The 10,421-nt window shown below is 43.2% G+C and overlaps 1 protein-coding gene across 2 annotated transcripts; it reads left to right on the forward strand.

Moving 5' to 3' along the window:
• The first annotated feature begins 378 nt into the window (after positions 1 to 378).
• LOC121847226 lies at positions 379 to 10,061 on the forward strand. Of its 2 annotated transcripts, none has more exons than XM_042327538.1 (2): positions 379 to 539; positions 7,475 to 10,061. In XM_042327538.1, exons 1-2 carry the CDS (start codon positions 518 to 520, stop codon positions 9,445 to 9,447), a joined length of 1,995 nt encoding a protein of 664 aa, XP_042183472.1. In that variant the 5' UTR covers positions 379 to 517; the 3' UTR covers positions 9,448 to 10,061. The 2 variants fall into 2 exon arrangements, with proteins under 2 accessions (XP_042183472.1, XP_042183473.1); XM_042327539.1 differs by having other exon boundaries at positions 380 to 539; positions 7,505 to 10,061.
• The last annotated feature ends 360 nt before the right edge of the window (positions 10,062 to 10,421 follow it).

Raw genomic sequence — 10,421 nt, forward strand, 5'->3', positions numbered from 1 at the left:
TATGTATGTCCAGAGCAGTGCAGGCTGGTGGGAGGAGCTAAAGGAGGATGGGCACATTTTAATGGGTGGGGTTCATGGAACGGAGTTAACATAGGTTTGTGTTTTATTCCAGCCATTTTAATGAGCATGCCCTCCTATAGCTCATCCCACCAGCCTCCGCTGGTTCAGATTAAGCGTCTCATTGCTGAGAATTTACTATCGTGAGTAGATTTACCATACATTCGTTAAGTTTAATCAAATTAAATTACTATGAATCATATTTGTTAATTTGAAATAATTACAAATGAATCACTCAATCGTTGAAGATTACGATAAAAGTCAATGTGATGAAATCAGAATGCGGAACATCTGCCACTAGACGGAGCCAAAGGTCGACCGTCATGAAGTCATTTCCCCCCACTGTTTTTGGTTAAACTCATTGGACTGTTGCCGAACAGAGTCATCTCTGCCATAAACACTTCACCAACGCAACACAACAAGCCCGAATGTAGACTTGAAGCTTAATCAGACAGAGATCATGTCTAATTTCGTGGAATTGGGTAGGCCAAGTTTTTTTTTTTCCTACATATTTATTGACAGTTTGGAACATAGCATTTAGCTAAATTAAAACTCATGCAAATCTAGCTAGCTAACATTAGCTAGCAGCATGCTGTCAACAACAGAGATAGCTATCTAGCTAACGTTAGCTAGCTATAGTCTTTATTATTTACATATTTTTATTTAAAGAATAGGAAATAGTTAACCAACGTGCTATTTGAAGGGTGATCTTTTGGCAATGTTTAGTTAATGATTGTGCTGTCTGTCTCTAGTCAACGTTAATAAACAGTGCTGTTTTACACAAGGGAAAACAAAGCTGAACAATCTGCGGCGTAAATTAGTTGAACATTCCTGACTGTATTTCACCAGCCTGTCAAAGAATGGTGTGAGGTCAGGCCTACACCAAATTATGTAATGCACAGTGGATAGATTAGGCTAATTGCTTAACTGTATAAATAGTCGGCCTAGTCTCTCATATTAAAACATATTCCTTAAAGTCCAGGTAGCAGATAATGGACCCTGTCATATATTTATGTAGTTGGTGCTGTATATTTAAGCAATAAGGCCCGAGAGGATGTGGTGTATGACCAATATACCACGCCTGTGGTGCTGTTAAGGACGATGCAACGAAAGTGCCTGGATTCAGCCCTTTGGTCATGTACCACAAACCCCAGAGGTTCCTTACTGGTTACAACATAATTAGAACAGTGAACAAGTAATTTTGTGTCATACCTTGGTGTACGGACTGATATACCACGGCTTTCAACCAATCAACATTCAGGGCTCAAACGACCCTGACTATTATAAACTGGGGGGTTCAAGCCCTGAATGCTGATTGGCTAAAAGCTGTGATATATTAGATCGTATACCACCGGTATGACAAAACATTTATTTTTACTCTTCTAATTATGTTGGTAACCAGTTTATAATAACAATAAGGCACCCCGGGGGTTTGTGGTATTAAATTAGTTGCATGTTTTGTCAAAAAAAAAATGTTTTTGTTGTTTTGGACTGATGCCTGACTGAGCATTCTACTCAATGCATTGTCAATGAGCGCTGATGAAGATTTCATCTTCATCTTCACCAGATTGACTTAAGATGCAGTATAACTTTAGCTAGCTAAAATTGGGGACACACACCGGATTTGAGCTATATAGCTAGCGTTAGCTTTTTGACAAACTTTCCTAGCTAATTACATTGCCATCTGTCTAAAGTAAATTTGACGACATGATAATGCTGGCAAAATTGTTTCCTACTAAATATTTTACTACTTTAGCAATTTCATTGTATTTCGAGGCAGTAGAGTGTAGTTTAACAACTGTTTAGTCTAGTCTCTGTCCAGAATGACTGGTCTTATCACCACTTTAGAGCACCACTATGGTGCCGCTGATGTAGGAGGCTTGAGAACATTCATAACAATGGCATGACACGACCGAGTGACGGTGCAACCTATGGATATGGACAATATACCAGGCACTCTGCGTTGCATCATGCTTAAGTACAGCCCTTAGCCGTGGTATATTGGCCATAAAATGTTATTAGCCCGTGACAAACTTGGCTATCTTATCGACATATGGCAGTACACAAAATCATATTTTGCCAGTTACAAAGAAACAGCAACAAATAAATTCAGGAATGGAGGAAGAGGATAGCTAGCTATAGCAAGCTAATATTAGCTGATGCCTCTTTAACAAGAAGTAACTGTGACAACATTGAAATGTGGTATACCGCAGGGCTGCCGGCTAGGGCCATTATTGTTTTCTGTTTTTACAAATGACCTTCCACTGACCTTGAACGAAGCATATGTCTATGTACGCTGACGACTCAATAGTATACACGTCGGCTGCAACAGTAAAGTAAATAACTGACACGCTTAACATATAGCATTTTTGGGACAAGTCACTCGCTCAACACTAAACCTGTTTAGATCTATTATTTAATAATGTGTCGATTGAGCAAGTTGAGGAGACTAAATTGCTGGGTGTAACCCTAGATAGAAAGCTATCATGGTCAAAACATAGGCCACAGAAGGTTGGTGGCACCTTAATTGGGGAGGATGGGCTCGTGGTAATGGCTGGACGCAATCAGTTTAATGTTATCAAACACAGGGTTTGATGCCATTCCATTCGCCGCCATTCCACCCATTATTATGAGCCGTCCTCCCCTCAGCAGCCTCCACTAATATAGACTCAATGGTTGCTAAAAGGGGAAGAGGTATGTCCATGATAGGGCGTTGCTCTGCCTTCTTGACTTTTCAGTCCACCAGACAAGTCCTACAGGCCCAAGTTTTGTCGCACCTGGACAACTGCCAAGCTGTGTGGTCATGTACAGCAAAGAGGGACATAGGTAAATTGTAGTTGGTCCAGAACAAAGCAGCACATATCACACTTAGATGTACACAGAAGGCAAGTGTCAGTAACATGTATGCCAGTCTCTCCTGGCTCAAAGTTGAGGAGAGATTGACTGCATCACTATTCGTCTTTGTGCGAGGTATTGCTGTGTTGAAGGAACTGAACTGTCTGTTCATGCAGTTGGGACAAAGTTCAGACACTCGTCAGTACAACACAAGACATGCAACCAGAAGTCTCTTTACATTCCCTAGGTCCAGAACAAAGGCTGGGAAACGCACAGTATTAAATAGAGTCATGACCACATGGCTAGCAATACAACCAGATAAAATAACACCTTACTGCACACAGGGGACTGTGAAGAGACAGTCATTTGATATACAGTGCCTTCGGAAAGTATTCAGACCCCTTGATTTTTCCACATTTTGTCACGTTACAGCCTTGTTAAAAAAAATATTAATTTGATGAGGGAAAAAAACAATCTACACACAATACCCCATAATGACAAAGCAAAAACTGTTGTTTAGACTTTCGCTAATTTATAATAAATTTAAAAAAACATCTCATTTAAGTATTCAGACCCTTTACTCAGTATTTTGTTGTAGCACCTTTATCAGCGATTACAGCCTCGAGTCTTCTTGGGTATGAAGCTACTAGCTTGGCACACCTGTATTTGTCCCGTTCTCTGTATATACTCTCAAGCTCTGTCAGATTGGATGGGGAGTGTTGCTGCACAGCTATTTTGGGGTCTCCTGAGATGTTTGATCAGGTTCAAGTCAAGGCTCTGGCTGGGTCACTCAAGGACATTGAGATTTTTCCAGAAGACACTCCTGCGTTGTCTTGGCTGTGTGCATCGGGTCGTTGGCATTCAGGCCAAATAGTTAAATCTTGGTTTCATAAGACCAGAGAATCTTGTGGACTCATGGTCTGAGATGTATTTTGGCAAACTCCAAGCGAGCTGTCATGTGCCTTTTACTGAGGAGTGGCATCCATCTGGCCACTCTACCATAAAGGCCGGATTGGTGGAGTGCTGCGGAGATGGTTGTCTTTCTGGAACTTTCTCCCATCTCCACAGAGGAACTCTGGAGCTCTGTCAGAGTGACCATCGGGTTCTATGGTCACCTCGCTGACCGAGGCCCTTCTCCCCCGATAGCTCAGTTTGGCCGGGCGGCCATCTCTAGGAAGAGTCTTGGTGGTTCCAAACTTCTTCCATTTAAGAATGATGGGGGCCACTGTGTTCTTGTGGTTCTTCAATGCTGCAGACATTTTTTAGTACCCTTCTCCAGGTTTGTGCCTCGACACAGTCCTGTCTCGCAGCTCTACGGACAATTCCTTCAACCTCATGGCTTGGTTTTGGCTTTTTACATGCACTGTCAACTGTGGGACCTTATATTGACAGGTGTTCCTTTTCAAATCATGTCCAATCAATTAAATTTACCACAGGTGGACTCCAAGTTGTAGAAACATATCAAGGATGATCAATGGAAACATGACCCACCTGAGCTTAATTTCGAGTCTCATGCATAGGGTCTGAATACTTATCTAAATGAGGTATTTCTGATGTCTAAAAATCTGTTTTTGCTTTGTCATTAAGGGGTATTGGGTATAGATTGAGTGAAATAATAATTTAATCAATTTTAGAATAAGCCTGTAACGTTACAAAATGTGGAAAAGTGAAGGGGTCTGAATACTTTCCGAATGCACTGAATGTAGGCTGTGTGTGACATTTTAAATGACTGTAGTTCAGTCCTTGACTAATAATGTTCTATATTATGTCATGTTTCCGTTGGACCCCAGGAAGAGTATCTGCTGCTTTTGCAGCGGCTAATGGGGATCCTAATAAATACCAAATCCTAAGATCTAAAAATAAACTTTCCCAATTAGTAAAATTCACAATATACCTCTCCAAAGATAGACTGGGTCCTTTTTCTGAAATGCCACCAGATCCATAATGGAATACATGGCCAAAGTGTTGCATTTCGCTTTAGCCCGCCATCCACACACACAGACAGTTTTGGTCCCAGCCACAGGGCTCTATACAGAAACAAACAAGTACAAGCCTATATATAGTATGATAGCAGTTAGCTACCAGCAGCTGGCAGACATGTTAATTTGGTTACTTTAGCATGAATCATTTGACTGAAGCCCTCCTTTCACTGTTGATAGCCATGGAATGTGCCCCGCAGATTGATGAGTAGATGCCAAATTTGCCCCTCTCATTCTCACAAATGTATCCCACTTTTTACGAAGTGTTTAATTTGCGTCGCAATAGAGGCATACTCACATATGCATAGTAAGTGTTGCTACACCCTGCTACCACACAAAGCTTGGCCATCTTGATTAATAAAAATGCAATTGCTAGCTAGCTCCATACCACTAACACACAAGTTGTTTTTTATTATTATTTTTACCCACAAATATATGAAGGCTGAGCATGCATTTTGATTTCCTCACTGTGACAATGACCACGGAGAGTTGTGGAATTGTTTCTGACGTTAGAGCTGATTTTGAGAGAACCTCTTTAACCCAACTTTTAGAACAATATTACAGTATTTAAAAAATTGTTTTAAGAGTTTGTAATTTGGCAAGGTTTTCTTGGGGGGCCTCTAAGTGACTATTATATGTGTTTCTATTATTGAGAAATAGCTGCTACATGACTTTGAAGTTTACTTAAAAAATATATATAATCTTACTTTCCCCGCTAGAACAACACAAAATACTTAAATACATGTAATTTTGTCCTAGAAACATTTAAGTGAAATACTGTAGAAGTCCATTAATTCCTATGAAGGATTGCTTCTTCTGGGGAGTGCCAATATGGCTGACGGGTGGCTTCAAAGCCTCTCATTGGCCAATATATATCTATATCCCTGGATTGCTAATGATACAGTGCCTTGCGAAAGTATTCGGCCCCCTTGAACTTTTTCGACCTTTTGCCACATTTCAGACTTCAAACATAAAGATATAAAACTGTATTTTTTTGTGAAGAATCAACAACAAGTGGGACACAATCATGAAGTGGAACGACATTTATTGGATATTTCAAACTTTTTTAACAAATCAAAAACTGAAAAATTGGGCGTGCAAAATTATTCAGCCCCCTTAAGTTAATACTTTGTAGCGCCATCTTTTGCTGCGATTACAGCTGTAAGTCGCTTGGGGTATGTCTCTATCAGTTTTGCACATCGAGAGACTGACATTTTTTCCCATTCCTCCTTGCAAAACAGCTCGAGCTCAGTGAGGTTGGATGGAGAGCATTTGTGAACAGCAGTTTTCAGTTCTTTCCACAGATTCTCGATTGGATTCAGGTCTGGACTTTGACTTGGCCATTCTAACACCTGGATATGTTTATTTTTGAACCATTCCATTGTAGATTTTGCTTTATGTTTTGGATCATTGTCTTGTTGGAAGACAAATCTCCGTCCCAGTCTCAGGTCTTTTGCAGACTCCATCAGGTTTTCTTCCAGAATGGTCCTGTATTTGGCTCCATCCATCTTCCCATCAATTTTAACCATCTTCATGCTGCCACCACCATGTTTGACAGTGCGGATGGTGTGTTCAGGGTGATGAGCTGTGTTGCTTTTACGCCAAACATAACGTTTTGCATTGTTGCCAAAAAGTTCAATTTTGGTTTCATCTGACCAGAGCACCTTCTTCCACATGTTTGGTGTGTCTCCCAGGTGGCTTGTGGCAAACTTTAAATGACACTTTTTATGGATATCTTTAAGAAATGGCTTTCTTCTTGCCACTCTTCCATAAAGGCCAGATTTGTGCAATATACGACTGATTGTTGTCCTATGGACAGAGTCTCCCACCTCAGCTGTAGATCTCTGCAGTTCATCCAGAATGATCATGGGCTTCTTGGCAGCATCTCTGATCAGTCTTCACCTTGTATGAGCTGAAAGTTTAGAGGGACGGCCAGGTCTTGGTAGATTTGCAGTGGTCTGATACTCCTTCCATTTCAATATTATCGCTTGCACAGTGCTCCTTGGGATGTTTAAAGCTTGGGAAATCTTTTTGTATCCAAATCTGGCTTTAAACTTCTTCACAACAGTATCTCGGACCTGCCTGGTGTGTTCCTTGTTCTTCATGATGCTCTCTGCGCTTTTAACGGACCTCTGAGACTATCACAGTGCAGGTGCATTTATACGGAGACTTGATTACACACAGGTGGATTGTATTTATCATCATTAGTCATTTAGGTCAACATTGGATCATTCAGAGATCCTCACTGAACTTCTGGAGAGTTTGCTGCACTGAAAGTAAAGGGCTGAATAATTTTGCACGCCCAATTTTTCAGTTTTTGATTTGTTAAAAAAGTTTGAAATATCCAATAAATGTCGTTCCACTTCATGATTGTGTCCCACTTGTTGTTGATTCTTCACAAAAAAATACAGTTTTATATCTTTATGTTTGAAGCCTGAAATGTGGCAAAAGGTCGCAAAGTTCAAGGGGGCCGAATACTTTCGCAAGGCACTGTATGTATCTATCATTGATGTCAACATATTGTTTTTATATGATACATGTATTTTCTATTTGTTTGCTAAATCTGCAGCTAATAATACTGTATGGTTGTTTTGTGTCATTAGAAATTAAGCTGTATTTCCATGTCCATCCAGGAAGGAGAAGAGGGGAGGGAAAAGACCTAGATGACTTTTTGGAGAGCAAGGAGGAGGAGGATGTGTCCTTAGCCACAGAGCTCCGTCTTGTCCTGATCGGAAAGACAGGATCAGGGAAGAGTGCCTCTGGGAACACCATCCTGGGCCGCAGGCACTTCCTGTCAGAGCTCCGTGCCAGCTCAGTCACCCAAATCTGTGAACAAGGCAGCGCAGACCTGACTGAGGAGGAGGAAGGACAAAAGGTCAGGAGGAAGAGGACAAGAGTGGTGGTGGTAGACATGCCAGGTTTTGGAGACACACACTTCAATGCTGAGCAGACTCATTCTGAAATAGCCAAGTGTGTGGCACTGTCTGCCCCAGGCCCCCATGCATTCCTCCTGGTGATCCCACTGGGACGCTACACTGAGGATGAGGACCGAGCCATGTGGGAGATGGTCCATATATTTGGGGAGGGGGCGGTCCATGACCACACACTAGTCCTGTTCACTCGTGCTGATGACCTAGAAGGTAGGGGGATGGAGGGGTACCTCGGAGCCAGCACCCCGGTGGAGCTGAAGGCTCTGATAGAGAGATGTGGGGGCAGGTACCACGTCTTCAACAACAGAGACCCAAGTGACCTGCACCAGGTTGTAGGGCTGCTGGAGAAGGTGGAGAGGATTGTGGAAGAGAACAATGGAGGCTTCTACACCAACACCATGTTCAGAGAGTCTGAGGCTGCCATTAGGAAGGAGCAGGAGAGGATTGCGGGAGAGAGAGGGGAGGGAGAAGGCAGGGAGAACAAGATGGCCAAAAGATGGAAGTGTGATCTAGAACAGAGTGAGAGTGGGTGGGATGAGAGGAGGGGGGCAGCTGTGGGAGGTTCAGGATTAAGGAAGAGAGACCTGGAGAGAGGAGGAGTAAATGAGGAGGGATGGAAGGTGGAGAGATGGACAGAGGAGAGGAAAGGAAGTGCTGCTAGCCTCCCGAGGGACAGAGGGGACAGGTGGAAGGAGCTGTTCAGGACCAGGCAGCGGGGCAGCAACAGGGCCTTGAGTAGGAGGCAGTCTTTCCTCTCTGCCCTGGGGCAGTTCAGGAGAGAGGCCGCCCTTTCTGAGAAGGTCCTAGAGAAAGTGAAGATCCTTGTGGCTGCTGGAGCCACTGGCATGGTCGTGGGGGCAGTGTTCGGGGCAGCTGCCCCTCTAGCTGCAGCGGCGGGAGCTGCAGCCATGGGGAACACTGTGGGCTTTGCTGCTGGGCAGCTGGCTGGGATGTCGGTGGCAGGCGGCACAGGGATGGGAAAAGCTGTGGGCGCCATATTGGCAGCAGCCACAGGGAAAACAGCCATGGCTCTCGGGGCAGCGACTGGAGGAGTGCTGGGGGGATCTGTGGGCGCCCTAGCTGGGGCAGAAGCTGCCAGTCCTGGGGCAGCTGCATTGGATGCTCTAGGGCAGGTGAGCCTGATTGGGACTGCAGCAGTAGGTGTTGCAGCAGGGGTGGGGGGTGCCATGGGGGCAGGAGCGGCCCTGGGGGCTGCTCTGGAAGGTGCAGCTGTCAGCACAACTGCCCTGACAGGGGAGGGCACCGCAGCAGGGGCAGTAGGTGTGGCTATTGGCTCAGTAGCAGCTGGGCAGCAAGCAGTGGCCACTGGGGGCAGTGTTGCAGCTCGAGCTGTTCAGTGTGCAGCCACCGCTGTGGCAGATGGGGTGGCTGCGAGTGGGACTCTGATTCAGGCCGGTGGGGTGTGTGGATCTGCAGGGCGGGTTGTTCCTGGTGCCTGGGGCTCCATGGGAGTGACAGCATGCATTATGACAGCGGTGGCAGAGATAGGCAAGGCTGCAGCGGGAATTGCCCTGGCAGGAGGGCTGGTGGTGAAGGTAGTGAAGGAGAGGGTCAGGAACAGCAACAGCTCAGCAGACGCCAACTACACAGAGAAGAAGTCCTATGAGATCTACTGGAACAAATAAAGGACAGTTAGGCCTGCAACACCACCAGACCACAGAAGAAAAAGACACTCTCAGGACCTTTCAAAATGTGGATTCAGGTTCAATCATTAAGCAACTTATCACAATTATCAATAAAAGCATGTTGCAAGTCTTTCTTCCTTTTACTGGCAGTGGATGGTGTGATTTCCTCTATTCCCTGTTAATAAACTATAGCTCTTCTGCAGTGAAGTGTCTTCCCACAATATTACTGAACTATCGTTTTAGCTTTGTTCAAGCACTTACTGTGGTTATTTGAGCTTTTTAGTATGCACTTACACCATTTGTATGATTACTTGTGATCCTATAGTTATTTTGAATTCATTATAGAATATGGTTTTCCACTGTTTTCAATCAAATTAGTAGTTAACTGTCTTTCATTAAAACAGCAATCTATTTCTGTATGCAGATTTTCATAAATCCACCAATATAATCTACGACTAAGGGTCCAGTATTACAAAACATATTTTTTAGCTCTTATTCACAACTGAAATGATGTACTGTATGACACACATTCACATGATGTATTCAGTTGCGGTGTTGTGGCTTTTTGAAGGGGAAAGAATTGAAATGCATAATAAAATGAAATCTGATAAAAATGTCTGTCCTTGTCATTTTTTCTTTTATACAGATCAACATTAATATTGAGTGCACAGAATAAATATTAATTAATACAAGGATGTGGTTTTTAAGAAAAAGTATGTCACCCTCAGCTCAGTTGACACACCAGGGAATTAGACTTTAGGCACACACACAGAAGTGACTGTGTTTAGTAGCAGTACTGAATCTAATCAAATGTAATTTGTCACATGTGCCAAATACAACAGGTGTAGTACTTACAGTGAAATGCTTACTTACAAGCCCTTAACCAACAAAGCAGTTTAAAGAAAAATACCTCAAAAAGAAATGAAAGTAAAAAATAATTAAAGCGCAGCAGTAAAATAACAATAGCTAGGCTT

Source organism: Oncorhynchus tshawytscha, linkage group LG09 (genome assembly GCF_018296145.1).
Source record: "Oncorhynchus tshawytscha isolate Ot180627B linkage group LG09, Otsh_v2.0, whole genome shotgun sequence".
NCBI lineage: Eukaryota > Metazoa > Chordata > Actinopteri > Salmoniformes > Salmonidae > Oncorhynchus > Oncorhynchus tshawytscha.